Source organism: Calidris pugnax, unplaced genomic scaffold (assembly GCF_001431845.1).
Source record: "Calidris pugnax isolate Ruff unplaced genomic scaffold, ASM143184v1 scaffold64, whole genome shotgun sequence".
Lineage (NCBI taxonomy): Eukaryota > Metazoa > Chordata > Aves > Charadriiformes > Scolopacidae > Calidris > Calidris pugnax.
This window is the reverse complement of record NW_015090784.1, coordinates 448828-475477: the sequence shown is the minus strand read 5'-3', so window position 1 is coordinate 475477 and position 26650 is coordinate 448828. Positions and strand designations below refer to the sequence as shown.

Genomic DNA, 26650 nt, shown 5'->3' with positions numbered 1-26650 from the left:
GTAACTCCCAGAACCCCCCGTTGTTGGCTGAAGGTGGGACTCCCCAGGACTGCAGGGAGCCGGGGGGGGACGTCCTGTGGTTCCCTTGTCCCTTGGACAGGTTTGCTGTTACAATCCTGGTGTTTCCTGGGTGTGGATGGTTTAAATGCCGTTACTGGTGACGTGCACAGAGTATGAATATCTGTGATGGTTTGTGTCAGCCGTGCTGGTTCCTGCTGGCTGGGGGTGCTGGCTGTGAGGGACGGCACGTCGAGGGGTGCAAGGGGTACGGGAGAGATGGTGCTGATGGGGGGTCAGCCCGGGGTGAGGGCATGGGAATGGACTGTGGAGATTTGCAGAGCTCCATCAGAAACCAGTTGCCCTCTGATTAGGGCTAATTGGTAGGTAAAATTGGTACTAGGAGACAATTCACACAGCTGTCTTTCCTTGTCATGGGTTTCCAAGAATCCGTTTATTCCCTCCAAGGTGGCTGCCACGACAAGAGCTTCCGCACCCAGCGGCTTGTTTCAAAAATATCTTTTGAGAAAGGTCAGTCATGAATGACCTGCTTGAATCCCACAAAATTGGATGGATTCGGTTTTTATTTACGGTGAAGATTTTGGGCTACACGCGTTTGGTATCAGCAGCTGTAAATAAGGCCCATAGTCTTTAGAAGTTGAAATAAAACTGGAGTTAGATGATAGTGGAGACTTGGGCACGACATGTACTCGTCAGCGAGACGCAGCTGGGATTTCATTTGCTTCTAATAATATCCATTGATTGTGGAGTCTTGTCAGAGCAAGGCAGTGGATCAAGCTACAGACGGGTATTCTTTCCTGTTACTGAATGTAATTAAAAGCTGATTGTGAATTGGTGGCCTCTGTGGGAGGAGGAGGGTGAGGTACAGTGACATCTGCCTTTGCAAAACTGTTGGCTTTTGGATCCTCTAACAAAAATGACAGTAGTGATGTATTTTCCTGCTCTGATGGAGCACTGACTGCCAGAAACTTAGTTTTTATGGAGGGACAAGACCTGTGGGAGGAGAGTGCTCAGGAGATTGGAGCTGGCAGGGCCCTGGGGCTGGAGGGATCAGGACACGGCCCCTCCGTGTGTGCCAGGGCCCCGAGGGCAGTAACAACGGACTTCCTTCCATCTCTCTGGCCTTTCTCTTCTCCATTGAGATCTTTCCCTGGTTCTTGTATGTGTTATGAGTACTGGGTCTCATACCTTCATGCTGCACCACAGTCTCCGGGGCATCTCTTCCTTTTCCTGTGCCTTTACCCCAGTCCTGTGTGTCCGTGGTTTCACCCCCAGGCCTCTCCTGCCTTTCGCCAGCAAAGCCACCTCAGAAACCTCAGCTCCATGCACCTGCTCTAAACAGTTATTTTTATGTGAACACTTTAAATAATTTCAAGCGTTGCTCAATATAAACATGAAGAGTCTCTTGCAACTTAATCTTTCTGGCCACAGCTTCAAGTAAAAGAAAAGCAATACGAATTCACAACAAAATGAAGCCTTTAATTTCCCACCCTGAGGTCTGGGTACAAAGCAGTGGTGATGTCTCTGAAAGGTCATTCCAGAAGCAGTCCGAGGGCACTCCCCCCCTGGGACTGGAAATGCAAAATAAGGACTTCAATATGTGAGGGGATTTTTTGGTAAGACTGAATTGCTAAAAGATAAGTGAAGAAGATAAATGTGCCTGATCTGCTGCAGGGTGACACTGCTGCTGGGGTGCCATCGTCATTCATCCTTATGTTCAGTAAAGTTCAGTCAAAATATGGCAGTTTAGGACACTAAATGGTAATGATAGTTTTATCTTTAATGGTTTAAATTCATTGATTTCTTCATTGTTCATTCAAAACACAAATTAAGACCCTCACTAGCAAAACAGAGACATATCATTTTACAGAAATAATGGAATGTAAATTAATATTGTGCTCTGTCTCTTACTTCAGCATTTTTTGCAGTGCCTAAAAGGGTTTGCATAATACTTTAAAAAAAAGTGTGTTTGTACAAATATCAAACTGTTTCCAGTCCTTGTTTGGAATAGTGTTTAATCAGATTTAAAAGGGTAACTGTTCCCTGTAAGGTTATATACTTTCATTCAGGCACGTGAAGTGAAGGTAATGCTGTTTGAAATACTGATAAGGGTAATTGTTTTACATGGATTATTCATGTTCTTTGGATTTTACTTGAATTTCTTGATTTTATCAAACAGAATCATTAAAACCATAATGTCTTGGTTAAATGGGTTACAGATTGTCACGCTTATCCTTTGGATACCTGAAAAATCAACCTTCTGTCTATTCAATTGCCATTTAAAAAAAGACAGATTAAAAGGAAATTCTGAAAATCAGAACAGAAATCTCTGGAGCTTTCTGGGAATGTGATGTCCTGAATGAACAAGGGGGGTTTGTCTGTCCTAAATAAAGGTCTGTCATTGCTACAGGTGTGAAAAATTCCCAGTTAAGTAAGCTGGAACATTGAATGAGACTTAGTCACTGGCTTAAAAATATTCACTGTCTGTTTGAAGATTAACATGGAGTATAACATGCCATTCCCAAAAGCATTAGCAATATTTAAGTTGCATTTCTTTGAAAACTTTGCTTAAAGTAAGACAAAAAACCTTAAAAAAATTTTTTTTGAAAAGAATAGATTTCAATAAGTAAGAAATAATTTAAATAGTTAAACTAATAAGTTAAAATGCTCAGAAGGGATATATAGGTAATCTCAAGTATCTTTAAGTACTGAGTTTGTCCTGAGCCACAAACTGTTTCCCAGACAGGGATGCAGATCCCGTGTGCTCCGACTGAGGTTTGGAGGAGGCTCCTGAACCTCTGGAAATTCCCACCCGAGGCCACTTCACAACATTGTCGGTGTGAGTTTGGCACAGTGCTGTTGGTGCTGCTCTCTTAGTAGGTCACCAGAAAACATTTAAATCTTAATTAAGTATCTATTTGATTTGATTTTGTTTGTTTACTACTTAATATTAGTAGGCAGTAATCCTGAAGGCCGCTCGTTTTCCTCCGTCTGAATGGAAAGAGGGATGTTATTATGGGCTGGCGTGGGTTGTGTTTCAGTTGGTGGCTCTTTGTGTCTCGCAGGCAGTGGATGGTGCTGGTGGAGCCAGGATGCACTTTCTCATACTTCTCAGACTCATCAGCAGCGCAGCGGAAATCTAATTATAGCTTTGCTGTGATGATTTCTGTTCTGGAGGGAGTTTAAAATGAGTTACATAAACAGAGGTCTGTAAGCCCAGTGTGACAAAAAGGAAACCAAGGAAATAATGATGATTGTGTCGGTACTGTGTGTCACCCAGAAACACGGGTGTGCTCAGAGCTGGTCCCTGCTCTGCTGTGAGCTGCGTCTGGCGCAGAGGGACGCACGCAGCACCTGAGGAACCCCAGTTCTCAGCTTTCACTTGAGTGGAGATCTTGAAAAGTTTGTTATTTCTTGAACAGCATCTGTGCTGAGGAAGCTTTATGCATCCCAGGCAGCCAAAATGTAGTGTATGGGTTATCAGGAATTTTGGGGATCCAGTAGCAGCTGTACAGTCGTTTGAGAATGTGGGTGGTTCCTATGGAGGCTTTCCTTGGAGAATGTGCTTTGGACTGTTCATAGGTCTGTCAATAAATCACAGAATTCATAGGTGCGTTCACTGAGTTTATGTTTAATGTTTGTATTATTTAATTAATATACTTAAGTTTCTCTAAGTTGTCAAACATGTTTCCTGAAAATCAGTCCTTTCCACTTACCTGCATTTCAGAGTTGTTTGTATGTTGTTCATTTTAGCTCTGTCCTTTATGAATAACCATCTCAAATTAATGCCATACCCAAGCTATTTCAGTATGCATTGATTTAGGACATTGTTCTTTGTGATGAAGAAGAGTGGCTCCCTCAGCTCCATGTGCCTGGGGAGAACTGAATTTCCCGGGGGCTCGGGGCTGGGAAGTGCCCTCCCTCAGCTCCCGGTCTCTGCTTCTCCCACCACATTTCCCACCTTCCTCATCGCTCCGAGGCATCCCCAGGAAATGGCAGAATCCTGGAGTTTGTAACTCTGGCGTGTTCCTTGTTTTCAGGAGTGGGTTGTATCATTAGATGCTGGGTTCTGCCCCCGTTTCTGCCCCATCTGTTGTATCTCCCTTTGCCCATTCTGTTTTAAAATTTAGAGAGTCAGACAATTTGTTTTTCCTTCTTGTTTAGTGAAAGATTTTTTGAATGCTTTCCACTCTTCCCGTAAGTCTGTTTTTGCCCTGTGAGAGGAGCGAGAGTAAACTGCCTGGGAGGCTGTCGCTGCCCTCTGCCCCCTGTGCTGCTCTGCCAGGGACATGTGCCTTCTCAGGGCTGCAAGGGCTCCTTCATCCCAAGCTCTATGGGTTTTTGTAAGAGTTCACCAGAACTGATGATAGCCGTCCTGAACTCTCTGTGAAATACAGCTTCAGCAAGTGACTGTCCTGGTTTGAAGGCTGCTCCTCAGCGGCGAGTCCCAATTCGATTGCCTTCTCAGACATCCTGTAGCGATTTTGGTCCTGATTTCTCCTGACCATTACATCTTTACTACCTTAGATAAAAACACATCTATTTAAAATGGTATTATTCTTCAAAATGTTTAGACATGTATTAATCAAACTGTCATTACCATGCTTGGTATTTCATACCAAATAAATGCTGATTTATTTTTTTTTTGTGAGATTGCATGTTTAGCATTTGCATTCCCTGACGGAGCCACTTCTGGAAAATGGGAATAATATCCAAAACCAATATGTAGTTTTATTCCAGTATACACAAACAAGTCTATGCCAACCTTGAATTACGGATTTAACTGTTTTGTTTCACAATTTCTGATATTTTAATGCATTTAATTTATCACCTTTTATTCTGGTTTTCTGTCATGCAGTGTTCTGGTGTTTCTCTGTACATTCGTGCTTTTCAGCTATGTGTTTTAGTGGATTTTTTTCCCTGTCAGTACAAATGCATTTACATTTCCATACAATGCATACATTTCTCATGCTTGGTTTTTTAAGTAAAAGTCTATGCCCCCCGGGGGTGAAGTAACATTTTCTAATCCTTAGTAGCCTCTCCTCACACGGGTGTTGCCTGTAAAGGCTTGAATCCTTCAGGACCAAAACATGGACCTTGTGTCAGTAAACAAATCACATTTATTGCTTCCTAAGTGTTTACACAATGACAAAAACCAAGCCCCCGGGGAATGATATTGTAAAAAAGAACAGTTGGTTTAAATTAGGTTTCCATGTGAAATATAACTACTTTTTATGGATGTTGTGGGAACATAAACTGGAAAGAAAATCTGCGCACTGATAGAATGCAAGTTTGATTTTTTTTTTTATTTGTTTAAATACAAACATAATGATGTACTGAGTTAATTTCTGGTTCTGGTGTTAGTTAATCACCAATCAGAAGCTGTAGTATGGTCACACTTAGGAAGTGGTGGGGTTTTTTTCACTTCATTTGCCAATAGATAATGTGAATTATTTTAAATGCTCAGTGCATATAGGAATTAGCAAATTTGTACATTAAATACAACTACCAGTTTTGTGAAATTAAGCAAAAATGAAAACTCCAGTTTATGAGCTGTGACTGTCCCTGTTGCATGAACAAGGGTTGTTCAGTGTGAGGCTGAGATTTGGAAGCTGTATCAATGAGAATTTACCCTTTGGATCTCTGGCAGCATTAGAAATCAGTGCCAGCTTAAGCTGTTCATTTGCTTCCGTGGCCTGACGGTATATTCAGAATCTCTTCTATTAAGATGCAGAAGTTTTTTGTTTAATATCAAGTATTTCTAGAGTAGTTAGTGATTTGCCTGTTGTGAGAGTGGCTGTGTAAGGCGTGTTTGCAGTGCACTTGTGACTGGGCTGTGAGTGGGAGAGGAGAATTTTGACTGGTGCCCTCCTGATGGAGGGAGACCGAAAAACCCTGCGTTATCCACCAAGAATGTGTGAGTGCTCCCAGTTACACGGCTTCGGCTGACTGCACTGTCCCTTCTGTTTCCAAGGTGAGCTCCTGGGTTACCTGGCTGATCCTGACGGCGGGTTCCATGGAGGAGAAACGGGAAGTCTTCTCATACTTAGTACATGTGGCAAAATGCTGCTGGAATATGGGCAACTACAATGCTGTGATGGAGTTTCTGGCAGGGCTAAGGTACTGGCAACTCTTTTTTTCAATGGCTTTTCAGTGATGACTTACACTGGGGCTTCTGTTGAGCAGATGTCTCTGGAGAACAGGGGCCTGAACGGAAATCCGTGACTAAATCACATCGTCTCACCCTGGGACTTTCTAGTAATGCCTTTGGACAAACGAAGGGTGCTAAAAGCCTTTTTCTTCAACATGCTCTGGAGACACCATCCGTTTTCCTGGTGCATGCTACATATGTTACATTAGAAAACATACCTTTTTTTAAAAGAGAAAAAATTAAAATGTGAAAAGAAAATGGGAAGACAGTTGTGGTTTATCTAATCAATTAAAACTGATGGAATGTGGGGTCGGAGTTTCCAGAGTGCAAGTGGAACATAGACCTGGTAGCATTCTAGAAGGGTCAGTCTTAAACTGTAAAAGAACCTAAACAACCCAGACCAGCACAAACCCCCAACAAATCCAAACACACAGCTAAACCTCTTTTTTTAACCCCTCCAATTTCCTTATACTGACTGACGTTGGTATCTCCTGCTGTCGTGGTCTTACATGGTCAGACCTGTGGTGTCTCCAGGAGCAGGACAGGGTTTGGGGTTAGGGATGGGGTCAGGGACAGAGTTTGGGGTTAAGGATGGGGTTTAGGGTTGGGGACAGTTTGTGGCTGTCCCACAGAAGGGCAGGTTGGTGCAGGGCCAGGGGAGCAGGAGAGTGGTGCCTCCACGGGCAGTTCAGCGGCAGCAAATTGGGCGGAACAGGGAAGAGTTAAGATCAGATTTCCCATCTCTGGGCACTGCCCCTCCTTGTATATGGTGTTTGTGTAACAAAGCTTTAAAAGTGTCTGTATTGTTGCTCTTTGTGGTTTAGTAAGGATTCTCATTGAGCTATTTGTTTACATTTTTGGTATATAAAACACATTTGAAACACTCACAGGCACAGGGAGCCTTTCTGGGCAGAACGCAGCCGCAGTCCCCGGCCGTGTAAGTCATGAGGGGAAATGCAAAGCAAATTTAGGGCTTAATTTTATCTCTAAAGCATCTGCACAGCAGAGGGGAAGGAGAGGAAGGGTAGTGCTGACCAGCAGTGTTTCTGGGACAGGGCTAAGGCTGTCCTGCTGTCAGCATTTCTACAGAGCCGTAGGTGTGTTGGGGCCGGGGCAGAAGGGCTGTGACACCGCAGAGACACACAGCTCCGCAGGACTTGCAGTCCCCGGGGAGCATCAGCAGCTATTTCTGCTCAAAATCAAAGATTCTTTTTATCTGCAGCACTGCACTGGGGGCTGAAAGCTGGAACATGGTCCCGTTCTATTTATTTCTCTGAAAAGGAATAATTTATTTTGTGGGTGAAATGGGAAAAAAAACCCAGTGTAAATTATTTTAAATACATTTAATTTAAAAAAAAATACCTTAGCTAAATTTATGGATTGTTCATAATACAACTAAAGGAATTTGTAATAAACCATCTGGTTTATCTTTGTGCCATTTCCTTAATCTTTTCTTATTTTTTCCCAGGCCCTTATAAATGTAAGGCACTGACGCGATGACAATGCCATAAAGCCTGCTTGTGTGTCTTATGCAGCTTGGCTTTCATTAAAGTGTTCCATTTCACTCCAGTAGATCAGACTGTTTGTTTCTCCTTTTTAGTTTTGTTCTTTAATAATTCAAAGGGGGGAAGATGATCCACCAACCAGAATTTACATAAAAATAATGACTCTGATGTCATTCATTCTTTTCTGACTAATGATGATAATTTCCTCTATTACATGTATGCTGCAAGTGCTGAACTTGAATGCAAATGGTTTCAAATTCTTTTTAGTACATGTTGTGATCTCTTTTTGCAATAGGTCAAGAAAAGTCTTAAAAATGTGGCAATTTATGGACCAGTCTGATATTGAAACCATGCGCAGTCTGAAAGATGCGATGGCACAACACGAGTCATCATCCGAGTACAGGAAGGTGGTCAACAGGGCTCTCAATATCCCCGGCTGCAGAGTCGTGCCTTTCTGCGGGGTGTTCCTCAAGGAGCTGTGTGAGGTTTTGGATGGAGCATCGAGCCTCATCAGGCTCTGTCCACGATACAACTCCCAGGAGGAAGCGCTAGAGGTAAATGAGGCTGGTCGTTCGTAGCCATCCAGTGCTCTATCTTATATTACTTTATTTAATATGATTAGTTATTTTATACGAAGGCATCATCCAGTAGAAGTTTTCCAAACCCATTCGGTTACATGGAGCTCGGTTGAATTCCCATCGTTACTGTGGGGCTTTAGGCTTGGTGGTTTGTGCCGAGTTCGGTGTCAGAGCACGGAGAACGTCAGGGCAGGACCAAAGGCTCGTGTTTATACTTGGGGGGAAGTACGTACGTAAATCCTGAGAGATGTAACTGCTTTCTGTTAAAAGCTCTGACCTTTTACTTAACTCACTGGGAATTGGAAGGTTTTCAGTTTCTTGAAAACAGAATTCAGATGCTCAGTGGATCGAGCTTCTCCTCTGTGAAAAGAAGCAATTCCCTTGAGTTTTATTGTTGTGGTTTTAAAAGAAAAATGCCCCTGTTACATGAAAAGGTTAATACTGAGGCTTTTAAAAGTTTTCAGGAGCGATTGTAGCTTCTGTTACTTGATTTATGCAGTGATTTGGTCTGTTAAGGGTTGGAAGTAGGTACAAAATCCCATTAGAAGCTAATAAGAAATATATGCTAAATATTCTTAATTCACGTAAAAATGTCTCCAGTGAGAAGCAGATGACACAATATTCTATTTATTACTGTACTAATCTTTTAGATATCTCTAGTTTGTTTCAGATTACAGTGGACAAGATAATTTCTTGCAACGAGTAGGCCAAGATGGTTTGAATAATCCAGAAAAAGAATCAACAGCAAACAATATTTTTCAAACTATTCGGAGCTGCAATCGCAGTTTGGAATCTGAAGAGGGTGAAGATAATTTTAGTGAAGGGAGTGATTCAAGAAAAAACTCTCTGAAGGACAAAAACCGGTACCAGTAGGTCTCGTTTTATTTTCTGTCTTCACCTGTATATTTCATGTTTTTAATTTTTAATTTCCTTTTACCAAGGCTTGCTTGTAGAAATAAGACTTGTCTTCCCTTGTATCCTCTTCCTATTTAGAACTTTCCTCCCTGCAGTTATGCTAAGTATCTGGTACTCAAATGCTTGAAAACTCTCTGTATAGTTCTATTTTCCCTCATGATGCAATTACTTCCTCTCACGATACGGGTAAATCCTTTTCGTCTTACACATGGGGCTTTAAAAATCCACAGTTATGATTGCAATTTTGATCTGTGGTGACAGGAATAGCACCAGGACATAGCTGTTATCAGAGCTCAGAACATTACATTCTGCGTGCTCGAGTAGCATTCTGCCCCCACCGAAAACAAAGGTTATTTATTGGCCTTCAAAAGACCTCTTCTTTTAAGGACATGTTCGTTTGAAGGTTTTAAATTATGTCCAGTAAACATTCGTGAGTCAGTGCACATTTTGTATTTTCAGGCTGCTGTAGTCCTGCTATTTTACACAGAAGTTTACTTAATTGTGCCCCATGTGAAAAAGCCCCGTGGTCAGTAATCTCGGACTCTCACTTTGAAGACCTGGTGTATCCTGTACCATTCACCAAGAAATAGGGTAAACACAACGTTTAAGACGTGGCTTGTTCTTCTAGAACCTTGCTTTGCAGGGAAGCTGCAGCCCGTGCAGACATAGGAGGGTCTGAGTCACAGGACTGTGCCCTTCGGAGGGGAAGCTCTGTAACGTTACAGGAGGGCTTGCATAAAAGAGCCTGCTTCGGCCACTGCTGGAGTTATTTTATTGATAATGTGTATCAGAAATATCCATACGCTCGGAAGGATCCAACCTATTTCAGCTACTTACACATAAAATCTAATAAGTGACTGCCTGAGAAGGAACTACCATCTTCCTGTTTTAAATGCATTTATTTCATTAACATGCAATTCCAAATTTCATTTCAAATAAATAATCATTATTTCCTGAAAGAATGGTTTCTAATGGAATTATTCACATCTGGCTGTAGCTGCTTCTGGGAAGCGGAGCAGCAGATTGAGCCGAGACAGACAGACCCCTTCTCTGCCCATTTATTTGTCTCTTGACTTCAGTTCAAATACCGGCTTCCAGGAATTATTTTTGTTAATTAATGTGCTCTAGAACCAGCTTGCAGCCCCCAGTTGAGATGGAGAATAAACTAGGGAAATCAGTGCATCGCTTGGAGGAGCAAGGAGACAGCCAGAGAGGGCCGAGGAAGAAACTTGGGTCTCTCTTCTTGTGAGGTCATCTTTGTATACGGTATTACAAAACCCAAATATGTAATAATTATGTACTACCCGATAACGGTAATATTGTGATTATAAAGGCAGGAAAAGACACTGTGTAACATGTTTCTCATTACTTTAAAATTACAAGGAAGGTTTTCAGTCACTTTGCCTTTTGCTGATTGATGTGGGTCAGTATTGTGGAGCATGGACCTACCAAAGCTGGTGGGTTAGTTTGATTAGAAGAAAATCAAAGGTATCTCTTAAATCAGTGGGTAGTGGGTATAATTAGTGTATGAATAAACTCTGTCACTCTCTAATCAGTGACCTGTCTAGTCACCCTGAATTTCTGCACATGCCAGATAAATAACAAACTTCAATCATTATTAGAACTTCATATTGACGGTTCACAAAGAAATAGAAGTAGGTAGGAAAAGATAAAAAAAATCAAGTTTGAAATACAGTTTTTATAGAAGTGCTAATAGGTGACCTATGAGGATACTTTAAACTTCCGTGCATCGGTTGATTAGCCTGGGCTCATCTTCACATTTCAGCTTTCCTAATTACAGTAAATACCTTTTAAAAAAACAGGAGAAAACCTCAAGATTTTTTCTTTCCCTGTCCTGTGCAATTTTCCCCTCTCAGACTGCAACCTGTTTTAACCTTTCCTCTGTTCTCTCTCTTCCCGTCCTTGCCCCTCAGTGCAGCACATGGCACCAGAGCTCCCGACCCCCGACGAGTCCTGTAAGTGTGTTCCCGTCCCTGTCCCTGGGCCACCCTCCCCGGGAGCCTGGTTGTGTGCGTGGTTCCCTGTGTGCTCACCTTCCTGCTGCCTGGGCATCCCATCCCCTGCGTCCCGCTGCTCTCCGTGGGGAACAGGGCACTCACAAAGCTCTGCCCTTCCTGGCTCCCTCCAGCCGGGCACAGCGACTCCCACACTACATTTTGTAGTGGCTTTGCAGAGACTCAACTTGGTTGTTTTGAGGTTATGGGGAAGAAAGAGCTGCTTTAGTTTTTAGTTGTTTGCTAAATTTTAAAATCTTAATCTTGTATAATACAGGTAAATATTTTAATATACAAGTGTCTGAATAAGAGTCTGGTAAGTTTATAGCAGCTCAGTTCTAGTGCATGACCTTTATTGTGAGGAAGATTCCTTAAGGAAATAGAGCTCCAGTGGAGGCTGACGGAGTTATTCTGCCTTTGTCAGTCCCCTCACCACACAGTAAATCCTCAGCCTGTTGGCCAGGTTTTGCTAAATTTGATGGAGGGGTAGAGATCTTACTGATTAATAAATTGGTAGAGGAATCATTGGAATTGATGTCCAGAATAAGGGGAAAATTGAAATGAATCAGTGTCCCAGAAAGAGCTAATGGCTGTTTGTGGTGTTTAGCTCAGGGACACACATGACTGAGGAGAAATCACAAGCTGGTCTGGATTTTATTGGCCAGTTATCCTTAGGAAAATGTGCTTCATTAGTTGTGGTGTACATGGAACAGTTTGCTCTCTTTATCTTCATTAAAGCACTACCAAAATACTGAACAGTTGTGCATTCATATGTGTTAGAAGCTTCTGCAGGGAAGAAATTATATTTAAACCGCCTCATTTATTAATTCAGTAATGTTGCTCTTTATCTACTCTTTCTAATGATGGTAAAATGTTTCAAAAATTTTGGTCGCTACATACAAGTGTCATGTTAATAATTTGATTGATAGAATTAAATTTTCTAATGGAAAGTGATAAAACTCTTGCTGCATTCTTATAAGGAAGGTATGTGTTTTAGCCACTGTCTTACGAGTGTTAATCAGAGAATTATAGAACGTGAACGGTCCGCACATGAAATTAATAATAGAAGAGACATTTGAAGCCTCTCTTCAATCCACAAGATCCTGCTGACAGTTTCCACATATGGCACTTGCTGTCTCAGCTGAGGCAATCTTGTGCTGTGGATTTAGAAACTGGAGTCACTTGGCTTTAAGATCCCAACAGACCTTTCCCAAAAGGAATGTTTGGAAAGTTCTAAGCAAATATAATTATATTGTTACAAGAGTTTTAATTAATTGTAGCAGCATCTATTAATGAATTCAAAATTGCAATAACGTAAACTGTAATACTGTAAAAACTACAGATGTTCCTCTAAGTCCAAATTACGTAGTGATGATAGGATTCGTTTTATTTAAACTGCAGCAGAAAAAATATTTGTCAATCATAGCATAAACCAGCACATGTATCACTGAATGTACGTCTCTCACCTTTGTTCCTGCACAGGTTTATAATCGGAGACCTTTCAGACTCTGAAAACGATATATTTGAGCAGCTGAAGGAGTGGGACACGAACGCAGCAGAAGAGCAGCAGAAGGCTTTCTGCCACGGGATAGAGCTCATTCCCTGGTACGTGCTGTCTGTCCGGGCTGATGTCCACCAGTTCATGCAGCAAGGGGCCACCGTCATCCGCTACGACCAGGAGACCCATCTCTCCGCGCGCTGCTTCCTCCAGCTGCAGCCCGACAACAGCACTTTGACTTGGACAAAGCCCACCACGGTTTGCCCTGCCAACGCCAAGGCAAAGCTGGGCGTGCAGGGTAATACTGCTGAGCTGGGTAAATACCAGTTTCTGGGGAACACTGGGCTGGTGGAAGGGTTTTTGGACTTGTTTTCAGCCAAGGCTGTGTACATGGGACACTCTGGCATTGATATGCACACTGTGTGTGTTCAAAATAAACTCTGTAATATGTCCCTGGAAGAAAATGGTATAACACTACTCTATGGACTTCAGACTACTGATAATAAGTTGCTGCACTTTGTTGCTCCGAAGTACACTGCCAGGATGCTGTACGATGGCTTGCTGGAACTGACTAAAGCTGTAAGAAAAATGAGGAGATTCCCTGACCAAAGACTACAGTGGCTACGGAAACAGTATGTCAGCCTTTACCAGGTAAAAGAACCTGTGATTTTGGGTAAGAAAAGTTGAAAGATGTCAACAACTTAATGTAATGCAATTAGTTTCTATTCTATGTAAGCTGAGGTTAAAGATGAGCAGCAGGTCTCCAACTCTGGAACGTGGCTTAAGTCAGTCAGACCTGATTTCCTGCATGATGTTCTGTCAAACCTTACGTGTTTTCAGTATGCTGAAGTTAAATCTTCTTCTATTATGAAGCTCTTCATGTGTTTGAGTTTTAGAATAAGTATTTTATTAAAGAAAAAGCAATGACTGTACTTGAAAAGGGTGCTGACTGGAATACTGCGTGATGAGACTTAGGGCCAAAAAACCCCCAAAATGGCAAACAAAATAGCCCTTTGGTATTCATGCAGTAGTTAAAAATTGCCTCCTCTTGATGTTTTGTCTTTTATCGGTTCCTTAGAGATGTCTATATTATTGGTTCCTTAGAGATGTCTATATTATTGCTTCAGAAAATGTGTCTGTTGCTGCTCCCCTTGCTTTGTTAACGCTGTATTTCTGCAGGAGGATGGAAGGTTTGAGGGCCCGACGCTGGCACAGGCCGTTGAGCTGTTTGGAGGCAGACGGTGGAGCGCGAGGAGCACAAGCACAGGGACGCTCACCAAGAGCACCGAGAAACCCGCCGTGCAGAGGAACAACACTCTGGGAATAAGCACAGCGAAGAAAAAGAAGAAAGTGCTCATGAGGGTAGAATATTCTGTTCCTTACCAGCTGTTGTGTTTCTGTCCTACAGTTACGGTGCGGTTGGCTGCGTTCTCAACCAGAGAAAAGGAGTTCCATGCGCATTTTAGAGCTGTTTGTGGCAGTTTCAGGTTTTGGGCTTACTGTTTTCCAATGGTTTGCATCTCTTGTCTCATGCTTGAAGCATTCTCGGGACACATGGGTGCTGGGGCTAGGCACAAGGGGATGGAATCTTGTTGAGACCTTTAGGTGCTTCCTCGGTATAAAGCTAAAATCTTGGTCCATAGTAAAAATATTAAAGTGTGAAGTGTTTGAAGACTGGTGCCAGTCTGTTTGTTCCTTTTCGCTTGCCAAGGGGATGGAATCTTGTTGAGACCTTTAGATGCTTCCTCAGTATAAAGCTAAAATATTGGTCCATAATAAAAATATTAAAGTGTGAAGTGATGTTTGAAGACTGGTGCCAGTCTGTGTGCTCCTTTTCGCTTGTATGTTCCCAAAACCATCACCACAGTTACTCTGCCTCATTTAGCACACAGTGTTATCTTAGGTGGGTGAGAGGAACACTGAGCCTTGTCTGATGGTCTCCTGTCTTGTCCTGAGCTCAACCACTGTTAGCGACAGCCAAGGGAGAGGAACATGCGAGGGACTGGCAGCTCTACGCTGTCCATGTGTCCTAGTGGGCAGGTGGGGGGTAGATCCTCAGATGAGAAGATCCATCCTCTTTAGGCCCCTATCCCCTTTGAATGGTGTAAAACCAGCTGCACCAATTCAGAGGGGCATGAACGTTGTCATCTCCTACTGAGGTAACACCCAACGGTCCCACACCTCCCTATGTCTCTTGTACAGCTATTGGCCTTGCAGGACTCTGTTTCATAAGGAATAGCTGCCCAATTCAGAGGGGCATGAACGTTGTCATCTACTGAGGTAACACCCAACAGTCCCACACCTCCCTATGTCTGTTGTACAGGTATTGGCCTTGCAGGACTCTTTTTCATAAGGAATAGCTGGTTGTTCTTGTGGGTTTGTTACAGATTGCACTGATGAAGAATGGGAATAGTAGTGTTTTGGGGATGTTTATTGTGGTGCTTATTATTTCTAGGGTGAAAGTGGAGAGGCCACTGATGACGAAATGGCAACTCGGAAGGCAAAAAGCTGTAAGGAATATCGTAATAGGAGTGGTTCTGATCCTCAGGATATTGATGAACAAGAAGAATCAGGTAGATATATGCCTTCAGCACTTAAAAGTCCCTCAGGGTTTTGCTCAAAGTCTTTTTATACAGACATTTTTAGTGGTGTTAAAAATGCATTTATGATATAAAACTACTTTTGCATTGAAACTTCAAATGCTGTAAACTTTTCAATTAATTTCTGTAGTTGTTCATGATTTCTCTTTATTTTAGTTTCAGTAAAACTTCCTTTCCATTCAGATGAAATGGGTATATAAATGTTGCTCAGGATGTATCTTTTTGACTGTCTTGGGACAAATGTAGAATCCCTTTAGTGCCTTACTGCTTGTTAATGAATTGTGATACAGGACTTTTGGACAAAAGCATTTTTATTGGGCCAGATGTTGTAATTGTGCTACAAATTTTGTTTTCTCCGCAGATCCAAATATTATTATTAATACTTCTCCATCTAACAACCTGCCATCCAGAAGAGCTCACTCTCTGACAGCATCTGGATCCCCTAATCTAGGAGCTACAACACCTTCGCCAGCACGACCAGTCTCCTCTCCAGTAATGTCTTCCAGCAAGAGTCCCTCTAGGTAAGGACAAAATCAATGCTTTGCTTTAAAAAGAAACAAAGTTACTGTTACTTTATTATCATCAAATGTGGGTTTTATGTCAAACTGATGAACCCTGACAAATCCAATGCCAGAAATGCCATTTGTCTTTTGATAAACATTTAGAACTCACTGTAGAACTACATGGGATGTGTGAGCTGAAACGCCAGGAGCCTGAGGATGGCTCTGTAGCACGTGCTGGAGCAGCTTCACTCTGTGGCTGTGACAGCAGCGGATTGGAATGCTGTTCCACAACCACACAGATACCGAGTTTAACTCTTTTTCCAGATCTTCTCCAGCACATAGTTACAGGCGTCTTCTGTATAATGAAAATCAACAGAAATGTTACAGATGTGTGAAGTTCTGAGGGTTCTCAGACAAGTCATTTCTACCTGGTTGCAGTACCCACCTGGGTACTTTCCTTCCAGGTCTCTGCTCTTTGAGATTCATCCTTTCTGTGTCGCTGCGGCTGTGCAGTGACATGCATCAATTCTGTAAACAGTAATAGGGGCGATGGTAGTAGTTGTAGTAACAATAATGTAATGGCAATAACATGTCAAGGATGTGGTACTTTATGACATACAAGAAGATGGTCTCAACAGAGCCCTTCCAGTGCCTTGTAAGAGAAGGAGTGGATGCTGAGGTGTGGGTATGGGTATGAACCGTAGGCTTTCAAGGGCAGCAGAGGTTACTGCTGCTGGTAGAATGTTTTTTTGACGAGATACGTCTTGTGTAATGGTTTATGTTGTGTATTTCTTAGGGATTTTTTTTACACTTAAAAAAAATGGGGTTTGGCAATAGGTGTGGGTGGTAGAGCCACCGGTGGACATCTGTGGTTGGCCACTTCTCCCTTCTTCTGCTTCCTGAGGCTCTTACCGAGTTCTTTACTTACTTTCTTTGCTGTCATTCACATCCATGGAATGAACATACCAGACTGGGATTTATCTCTGTAAGACATTTCTCTTTTTTAAGGATTGGAACAGCTTTCTTTTACATTAAACTAAAGAAGTACTGCTTTACTGCCTCTAGAAAATGCTTCTCTGTTTTGCAAATCTGATTTTTGCTTTCATGCCAAAATAATTATTATTCTCTAAATGAGATTAAAAGGCTCAACAGAGAGCTTGCCATTCCCAGGGGAAGGACAGCTAATGTTCCTCTAAATCCTCTCAGTGCTGGGTTCCTGTACAGATCCCTCTGCAGCTCAGCGCCGTGGCCTCCCCGAGGAATGGCAGGTTTTCCCTGGCAGAGCTTGGAAATTCCACCCCGTGGCTCAGTGGAGCTCTCCCCAGCCCCGTACCACCCTTCTTACTTCTTCTGTAATCAGCTGGTATGGATGGAGGGTGTGCTCCATCTCAAACCACGACAGCGTGCTGTCCTGCAGGACACGCGCCCGGCACGGATGGTACCTTCAGGCAGTGCACCCACGGTCCTGGCATGGCCTGTTGTGTTGTGTTATGGTAAATAAACGTTGGTCTGTCAGGAAATAATAATACCTGCCACAGCTTGTCTCAGCCACTTCAGGTACAGCACACCCCAGAAATGAAAATGATGTCTCAGAGACAGGCCAGCACCATGGGGTACCAGCCCAGACCTGAGGCACTTGCTGGGCAGCGCAGAGCAGTGGGAACTCAAGGCTTTTGCCCCCCTCAGAAGAAATGGCAGGAGCATCTTAGCAAAATAGATACAGCTGAGGGGGGAGCAGATGGGGAGAGTGGCCCACAAGGTCTATGGTACATGTAGACTGTGGGCACCCCAATATTCCTCCTGGAAGCTGCTGCCCTTAACAGCAGCGATACACAAGCAGAGTAAGTTTGGGAACCCACACAGGCTGGACACAGACATCTTTTGCTTCTTTTTGCTCCAATTTTGTTGTTAATTCTGCAGTTTCCTAAAAATCAAATTACATATTTGTTATACCCAACCAGTTTTGTCAGTAGCATTATGAATTAAGATAAAGTGAAGTATCCATTTTCCAAAGTCACAGAAAGTTGGAACAACCTGGATAATGAAATAACCCAGGAAATACAGGATCCAGTGGGAGCGCTTGTACGCATTTGTATGGCTCTGAACAGATTAGAGGCAGCAGAATTTATTAATTCAGATTAAGACTCATGATTTGGACTCAAACCCTGAGAAGGCTCCGTAGTTGGAGGCAGGGTTGGACACGAGTGGGTTGTGCACATCCCTCAGGGAACCCAGGGCTGGGGAGGGAGCTGAGGGTCCCGCTGGGAAAGCTGAGCTGGTGACAAATGGTGGTGGGCTGCAGTGTGACAGCTGGAGGAGGGGGCAAGACAGGTCTCTAGTTCTTTTTCTCTTGCCGTGTAATATGTGCACTAACTTTATCTGACCCGTAAATTACATCAATGTCTCCACCGAGTGAGAAGTGCCAAATAAACTAAAATTTCTTAAAGTGAAAAAAAATATCTAATGATAGCAATATGTTGTACATTTTAAATAATAGTAATTCTCATAGGTAGAGAATGAAATATGCTCTTTTTACGTATATAACTCACAACCTTGTTGTTTGTGATCCCTTATGAATAGTTTACATTGGGAATAAATCCTTGTATGATCCAGGTGTCCAGATGATTTCCAAGCACAGGTAGCCTGCAGCTGTCTTCTCTCACCCTCTCAAAGCAGATGGGCATCCAGCCAATTCCCAAGTTCTTTGGAAATGTTGTGCCTCCTGTGAGGTGGAGGAAGCAGGGAAAGGGTGGTGATGCCACCAGGAAACAGAGAACAGGATGTGGAAAATTAGAGAAGGGGAATCTTTTGTGGAGAGAATAAACTGGCTCTCTCATTAGCTGTGTACAGGTGTAATCCAGACTGCTGCCAGTTACAGGTTTGGTTGGTGGTGATACTGGGGGTTTTGCCTTTTTTTTTAACAACCTGTATTTATTGCCCATGGAAGGATTGTGGAAGATACTCTTTAGTGATCAGATCCGGTGAGATGCTGAGCATTATCATCTGCTGCTCCGTTTGGTACTCTGCAGTTCCACTGGTTTCTGGAGCCAGGAGACTTTCCTTACCATGGTTTATTTTTCTTGTCTGATAAAAATGTTAGGAATTATTTCAGCCAAAATGTTATATGTGGTATGTCAATACTTGCCATAGTAATGTCAAACAAATTGAGCATTATCAACTGAAATAAATGGTAACCCTGACTGTTGTTGGGAAATATCTGGAAACCCACGGGCTGGGAGACAGAGTGTTGAGTTCCGAGAAAGTGGAAGGGTTATGTGCCTTAAAATGCACCTTTAATGCTTCCAGATATAAGAAACCCCAGGTGCATAAGGAAATATTTGGTTTTCTTGCATATCCAGTCAGAGTATTACTATTTTACTTTGATGTGTAGAGCTTTAAGGAATTATCCATCCGTTTTATTTTTCCCTCAGCAAATCTTCAATAAACTTCATAAAGAGCCTGCACTACAAGAACACTGCCAGAGTTTTCTTTAAAGGGAAAATGAAAATGCTTTCATTTGTGCCATTTTCACCAGGCCCTTCTGCACATGGCAGAGTTTTAAATAGCATGGATATGCATTATTAATTCTGGCAAAGTCTGCCCTTGTCTTGAGGGAAAAAAATAGCTGCCATCAAACAAGAAGGCACGAACAGTCATTAAGCATCTCATAAGATACTTTGCTTCTTCCAGGTATTGGTAATAAATGTGTTAAGGAGAGCACAAATGAAGTGTTTAGTGCAGGAATGTGTAATATTTCAGTAAGCAGAAATCTAACATGACCCAACTACAGCAGTCTCTTTCTGATGCAGCACATGGAGCAGCAGTAGCTGGCATGGGCGCATTAAAGGAGGAATGAAGGGCTTCCAGAACTTCATGGTGTCTGACAGTAACATGACTTTTGTGGAGTTTGTAGAGCTCTTCAAATCTTTCAGGTAAAATATATTTTTGTTCTGTACTGATCTCATTCATCCAAGTTTACAAAAGAGCAAAAACTGAACTTTTCAGATCTTTCCTCAGTGTGCGCAGCCGCAAGGATCTCAAAGACCTTTTTGACGTCTACGCTGTGCCCTGCAATCGGTCCGGCCTGGAGCCCGCTCCGCTTTACACCAATCTGAAGATTGATGAAAATAGCAGTGGATTCCAGCCCGATTTAGGTTTGTTAACGGGGAAAATTCTTCAGTTATTGGCCTTAAGAAAAGGTGTCTCAGTGAGTCTCGTAAAGAGCTGTCAGTTACAAGTTTGAGGAGAGGATTGCTGCCATACATCCACTAACACCTAGTTAGCAGGGGCTGAGACAGGTTCTTTGTTCAGAAGTGAAGGGAGGAAAAGCATTCCTGTTTTACGTGAGCCAGATATGTTTGTAACTGATACAGCAGAGGAGTAAAAGTTGTTGCTGAGTGTCTGGGCCCAACATGGGGTTCTGTGCCTGGAGAACGAGCTGTGGAAGAGCTAAAACACAAATGTAGGGAGGAGAAATGGGGAGGCTGTGCCTGTGTCTCATGTGGTGGGTTTTCTGGCTGCACGTGGTGGCAAGGGGCAGCAGGAGGGTCCTGGGTGACGGTGTGAGAGGCTGTGAGTCCATGGTAAAGGTTCCAGGGTTTTGTTTATAGTAATTGAACACTTATAGCCTGCTCCCACTGTTTGCATACACACTCAGTGCTCTTTTTTTCTATTGGTGAATAGAAACAAGATGCTTTTGTTCTAATTTACTATGTCAGTCCTAAAATATTCAGTCAGATACTCATACATATAACATATTACATGATATTCTACACAGTATATGCAATAAACATTATTATATAGCTTATATTTCCTGTCTTTTCTTCTTTTAAGATTTGTTGACTAGGAATGTTTCAGACCTGGGTTTGTTCATCAAGAGCAGGCAGCAGCTCTCGGACAACCAGAGGCAGATCTCCGATGCCATTGCTGCTGCCAGCATCGTGACCAATGGTACTGGTGTTGAGAGCACGTCCCTGGGAATATTTGGTGTGGGGATCCAGCAGCTAAACGACTTCCTGGTGAATTGCCAAGGAGAACACTGCACCTATGACGAAATCCTCAGTATTATCCAGGTCTGTGATACAAACGTTGTGCAACTCCTTTTACTTGAACTCTTGTTACTTTGGTTTTCCCCACCAGCATTGTCCCCCTTTTCAGAATAGCAGAAATCTCTGGGTATCTCCTTCCACACTGATGTTGTCACTACAGTATACTTGAATTTAAAAATTAATACTATCTTAATTCTGGGCTATAAAATTGTGCAGATGTCCATAAATGTGTCCATAAAAAAAAAAAAAAAAAATCACACAAATAAACAGTTTTATTGGCTGTATGTGCTTTATCAGGAAGGGATATCCCCACTTGGGAAAAGTATTCATGACAGTGCGTTGTTTTCTCCATGTCTTTGACCACCTTTGATAGAGATTAACTCTAGTTTGGAACTTTAAAACCCACCATTTCCACATATTTTTATTATATTATAAAAAATCCTCCAGAGGAAACATGGGCATTTTATTCCCTTATGTACAATGGCTGAAGTGAATAGAAAGTATGTAGAAAATTTTTACTTCCTCCGAACGTGCATAATTAAAATGCATTATTATCTAAAGTTAAGTCTTCACTTCAAGGCTGAAACCTGTCTATTTGAGCTATCAACATGTAATATAAAATGGCAAAGTTTAAAAGACAGAAATTCTAAGGAGACATCAGGTTAGCATTCCCCACGCCTCTGTAATTTGCAGTGGTGCTGGTTGGTGAAGTGCAGCAGACGGGAGAAGGACACCTGGTCATAGACCCTTTGGAATTGGAGCTCAGGTGCCAACTCTGCGGCTCTTGGGTTCGGGGACTCCCAGCCTCCCTCCAGCCGGAGCGGTTCTGGGATGGAACTGGGATGGAACTGGGATGGAACTTCTGAACTGGGAGTTCCCTGGGCATGTTTAGTCATTAGTAAAACAAGCAGGAGCATACTGCAGGCATCTCGTTACTTTATCCACAAAAGCACTGGTTTTACACACTAACTGGTTAGTTCCATAGGCACGCTACGCTATGGAAATATGAAAAAGCTGTATTTCTAAGAATTGTTATTATATCTCTCTTGAATTTCTTCCTTTTATAGAAATTTGAACCCAGTGTGAATATGTGCCAGCAGGGGCTGCTATCTTTTGAAGGCTTTGCAAGGTAGTTATGTGTTAATTTTTATATATATATATATGTATAAAGATGACAGCAGTGTATTGATGTCTGTATGTCAGTCACAATACTCAGTGCAGCATAAAACTTCCTCACATCTTCTCACCTCTAGATTTTTGATGGATAAAGACAACTTTGCCTCCAAGAACGATGAGTCACAAGAGAATGCCGAGGACTTGCACTTCCCACTGTCCTATTACTACATTGAGTCCTCCCACAATACGTACCTGACGGGCCACCAGCTCAAAGGGGAGTCCTCGGTAGAGCTCTACAGCCAGGTACGTGGGGCCGGGCCCCGAGCAGCTCAACGTGAACGCGTTTGTTTAACTGGCAGGGCACAGAAACATGACCTTTTTGCTTTGAAAATCTAGATGTCCTCAACCCCTGCTTGCAAAAACCTTGGAAAACATGATGTGTGGGAAAGCTGCCCGTAAGCACAGTTGTGCTCAGATGCCTTTTCTAAGGCAAAAAAAAATTGGTTTAGTTTGAGATTCATAGCATTTAGACACCAGTCGGTCTGACCCAACCTACTAAAATTAGACTTTCCCACAGGAAAGACTGATCTAATATTTTAGTTCATTCAGATGTCAAAAACACCACTCAAATACTGTGCATTGCACTGCAGAGACAAATTTCAAATGGAACTATAACTTCTAAAAACGTTACTTCTAGGAATATTCTGCAGTTTTCCAGACTTTATGCCTGGTCGGTGGTGCACAGGAAGAGAAGGGTTTCTCCCTGGGGCTTTCGGTTCTGTGTGTGTTTGTGTGTGTGGATATGTATATTTATATGAATTTGTGTCTCTGTGTATTTACCAAATGCTAGAGAAAGCATCAAACTTCCTGTGAGCGGTGGTTTCATGACTTTAGATGTTGATGACTCACCACGGAGAAGGGCTCATCTGGGGTCCCTGCGCTGCTTCCCCTGGAGTTGGGGGGGGGAGCTGTGCTAAGAAAGCCCAAATGACAGGATTGCACCGAGTAAGGCAGTTGCAGGAGGTTCCTGTGGCAGCCCTGCGTGGGGTGATGTGAGTGTTGTGTTGGGAACGGATGGGGAGCGGGACAGAGCTCAGCTGGCTCCACAACCTGTGTGATGCAGAAAAGCTTCTTCCTGTCTCTCAGTAGTTGTCTCCAGCAGAGAAGGGGCTCGTTGTCCTGGCTCTCCCACAGGAGACTGATGGACACAACTGCCCGAAACATAATTATTTCGGTTTTGATAGTAGAAGTAATTTTTTCTTTGTCCATGAATGGTTTTGCTGGTTTTGATTGTTGAGATCTTGGTTTTCAGCGAAATATCTAATTGTAATAGAGATAGCTCTTCAATGGCAGGCATGGTAAATATTGCTAGCAATAGTAACTGGGCTGCCAACAGATGGGGTAGCGTGTTGGTCCCTCCATCCATCCTCTTTGCTTTCTTCAGGCTTTTTCTAGCAAGTAAGGCTTTCTAAAATAAATAAATTAATACGTGGTGGGTGGGTGGATGGATGGATGAATGTAAATTAGCTTAATATCATTAAATTAGATGGCCCGGCACATTTCCATACTAACTATCCTCATGGAAGTTCATAAGACATTATTTTCAGACCAGACCATCTTCCATTTAAAGGATTAACAACAACAGCAAAGAGAACCAGCAACCAAACTGCAGTTGTCATGCCCATAAGGTGTCACGGTGGCAACCTGGAATAAACTGCCGTGTTAGTTTATAGCTGCTTTTGCAGGTAGAAATATGGAAATGTCTCTCTCCCTCAGAACATTAAGAAGCACTTTTGGCAAACAGAGTCCATGTGTCCTGTAAGACACCATGAATTTCCAAGCTTTATGGTACTTCTCCTGAGAATATGAATGCTTTCTTAATTTTCCCTGCTCTCTCTCCACCTGGTGACTGTGGTTAGGTGGGGACTGCGGTGTCCCTGGGCTCTGTCTACTCCACACATCGCTCTTCCCAGCACTTGTGCTGAATGGCTGGGCTTTCATTTACCTCTGCAATGTCCAGCTTCTGCTTATTGGCCTGAGCCTGTGGCTTGTCCGTGCTGACACTGTTGATTGCATTGCAGGTCCTTTTACAAGGCTGCAGGAGCGTAGAGTTGGACTGCTGGGATGGTGACGATGGGATGCCCATCATTTATCATGGGCACACTCTTACTACCAAGATCTCTTTTAAGGTATGCTGGTAATTGCACATAGAAACAAAAAACGAGAGGAAGATCAGTAAGTTTTTCTCTAATGAAGGAAGAAATTTACCTTCTAGAAGCGTACAAATCCTAATGGGCTAATTCTTGATAGAATGTGAACTTTGGAGTGTGTCAGACATGAACTCCTCAATTATAAACATGCTTTTCAAATTAGTTTTGGTAGCGTATGTAATGCCATTTTCTGTCTTTTTATTTCCAATATAACTACCGTAAGTAGCTGTTTCCAGTTCTGTTGTAAGAAGGTGCCAGGTTGATCTGTAGGAGCTTGTTTGGAAAGCAAATTGTGTGTTCTTACTTCTTAGGGGGGAAAACAGATGCTTTCATTTATCCCCTTTCTCCCCTCTCAACTAACAAAAGTGAGCAGAACACTGGAAAATAATGACATGTTCTTTCCCTGTCCGTTCTTGCTCTCCCACAGGAGGTAGTTGAAGCCATCGATCGCAACGCGTTCATCACCTCCGACATGCCAATCATCATCTCCATAGAAAACCACTGCTCCCTGCCGCAGCAGCGCAAGATGGCGGAGATTTTCAAGGTAGGCCATAAACTGTGGTAAATTGTTCTAAGCACGTGCCTTGGGATTTTCCATAATATAATCACATGTCCTTGATATTTCAGAATGTATTTGGAGATAAGCTGGTCACAAAGTTCTTATTTGAGAGTGACTTTTCTGATGATCCCATGCTTCCATCTCCTGGCCAACTGAGAAGAAAAATCCTGCTGAAAAACAAGAAGCTGAAAGCCCATCAAACGCCAGTGGATATATTGAAACAGAAGGTAAAGTCCTTCCTGCACAGCAAGCAGTGAGACCTAGCTTTTGTTAGGAATTATTCATTTGTGTTTGAATGTTTTGTCATTCCAGTATGTACAGCAGAATAATCTAACACATATTCATGCTTGGAAGACTCTCAGTGGATTGCAACGCTTTCAAATAAGTATTAGACAAGACATATAGTGAAGTATAGACACAGCATAACAAACTTACAGTGTATTTCAGTTTTATAATACTTCATAATATTATGATCAGCAGCACTACATGCCCTGTGTGATAAACAAAAATGAAGTTTCACTGTGGGGCTGTGACATTTGCTGTTCCTGTTGGTTGAGAAATAGTGATATACATTGAGTGCCTGTGTATATATACAGTGTTGAGGCAGTTTCAGTAGAATTTTGCTTTGTTTCTTTTTTCATGTTCAAGCCAGGGAAATACTCTGACTGCCTTTTCAGGAGGACTCTGCTATTCAAGCAGTACTTATACCTATGTGACAATTCTTTTGGTTTCTGAAAATAAGGGCTGCATCTCTGGTAGCCTCAATTTAACAATGTCTGTGGTTAGTCAGCAATTAAATTGAATCTTGGAAACAAATTGCTTTTACCCAAAATGTAAACACAATTGTATTAGAATTGAATTCTTTTATAAGACCAAGTAAAACACACTGATTGTACCAGTATATGGATATTCTCCATCTTTTAAAACAATTCTAAACTCTTTCCAAAACAGCATACCTCGGACTGGAAAAACGTAGTTCTGCTCTGAATAATGTGCAAAGTGGACATTTTCCCATAATTAATTAGGTTTCGTATCTTACTGGGTGTTTTTCTACCAATACAAGTTTTCTTTATATTCAAACCCTTAAGATGATATTTTAGTTCGATCTTAGCAATCTTACTTCTCATTATGTATATATTCAGTGCTTTCATATAAATAAAATAAGATGCAAACAGTGATGTTTTTAAAAACCCCTACCAATAATGTAATAAGTGGTTCTGTGGCTGCAGGCTCACCAGCTGGCACATCTGCAGGCACAGGCCAGCAACGGTGCCAGCAACCCCACACCCAGCAACGAGGAGGAAGAAGATGAAGAGGATGAATACGACTATGACTACGAGTCTCTCTCTGATGGTAACTATATATATATATATATTTACTTATTACATTGCTGTTGTTAGAATTGTAGGAGTAAGGCATGTAAATTCTGCATTCAGGAACGATGTGGAAATTGTGGGGGCTAACAGTGTCAGCAGATTGAAAAGAGGGATTGGACCAATTCTTGGCAGGTTTACAACCGAATGTTATGTGTAGAAATATAGGGTCCAACATCCCTAATGTTCAGCGGTTGTGGCTGCTGGGTGGTACCAGGGAAGTGGACCAGGACTGGGGATGGATGCCCTCTTTCAGCAGCATCTCCCAGTCCTGGAGAGAGAGCGGGGTTAGATGGGCCCATGGTCTGGTGGAGGTGGGCACGTTCTAGCTGTGCAGTGAAACCCCTATGTGTGATGGGTACCCGTTGAAGTTCTTGGTACCGTGTTTGGAGAAGATGTGAGGCTGGAGCATGTCCTGCAGCACAGGGCTTTTTTCCAGCTGCTCTCTTATTTACATTGCTCGCTTCTGTGTTTAATGATGTAAAAAACAGTCACAAAATTAACAAATGCTGCTCAGGAGCTGACACTGCCTGTGGGAGAGCAGTATTAGTTACGCTAATA

General features: G+C 42.5%; 1 protein-coding gene across 2 annotated transcripts in view; it reads left to right on the top strand.

Moving 5' to 3' along the window:
- PLCE1 (phospholipase C epsilon 1) overlaps positions 1 to 26650 on the top strand; it is a 110458-nt gene that overhangs the window by 64121 nt on the left and 19687 nt on the right. For both annotated transcript variants that reach the window (XM_014965839.1, XM_014965836.1), the window contains exons 4-19: positions 5993 to 6138; positions 7970 to 8228; positions 8913 to 9121; positions 12665 to 13331; positions 13860 to 14042; positions 15136 to 15253; positions 15642 to 15801; positions 19593 to 19715; positions 19801 to 19937; positions 20617 to 20855; positions 21899 to 21960; positions 22085 to 22250; positions 24029 to 24136; positions 24585 to 24701; positions 24785 to 24943; positions 25946 to 26069. In XM_014965839.1, the coding sequence (XP_014821325.1) occupies positions 5993 to 6138; positions 7970 to 8228; positions 8913 to 9121; positions 12665 to 13331; positions 13860 to 14042; positions 15136 to 15253; positions 15642 to 15801; positions 19593 to 19715; positions 19801 to 19937; positions 20617 to 20855; positions 21899 to 21960; positions 22085 to 22250; positions 24029 to 24136; positions 24585 to 24701; positions 24785 to 24943; positions 25946 to 26069 (2977 nt within the window). The remainder of the gene's footprint in view (positions 1 to 5992; positions 6139 to 7969; positions 8229 to 8912; positions 9122 to 12664; positions 13332 to 13859; positions 14043 to 15135; positions 15254 to 15641; positions 15802 to 19592; positions 19716 to 19800; positions 19938 to 20616; positions 20856 to 21898; positions 21961 to 22084; positions 22251 to 24028; positions 24137 to 24584; positions 24702 to 24784; positions 24944 to 25945; positions 26070 to 26650) is intronic.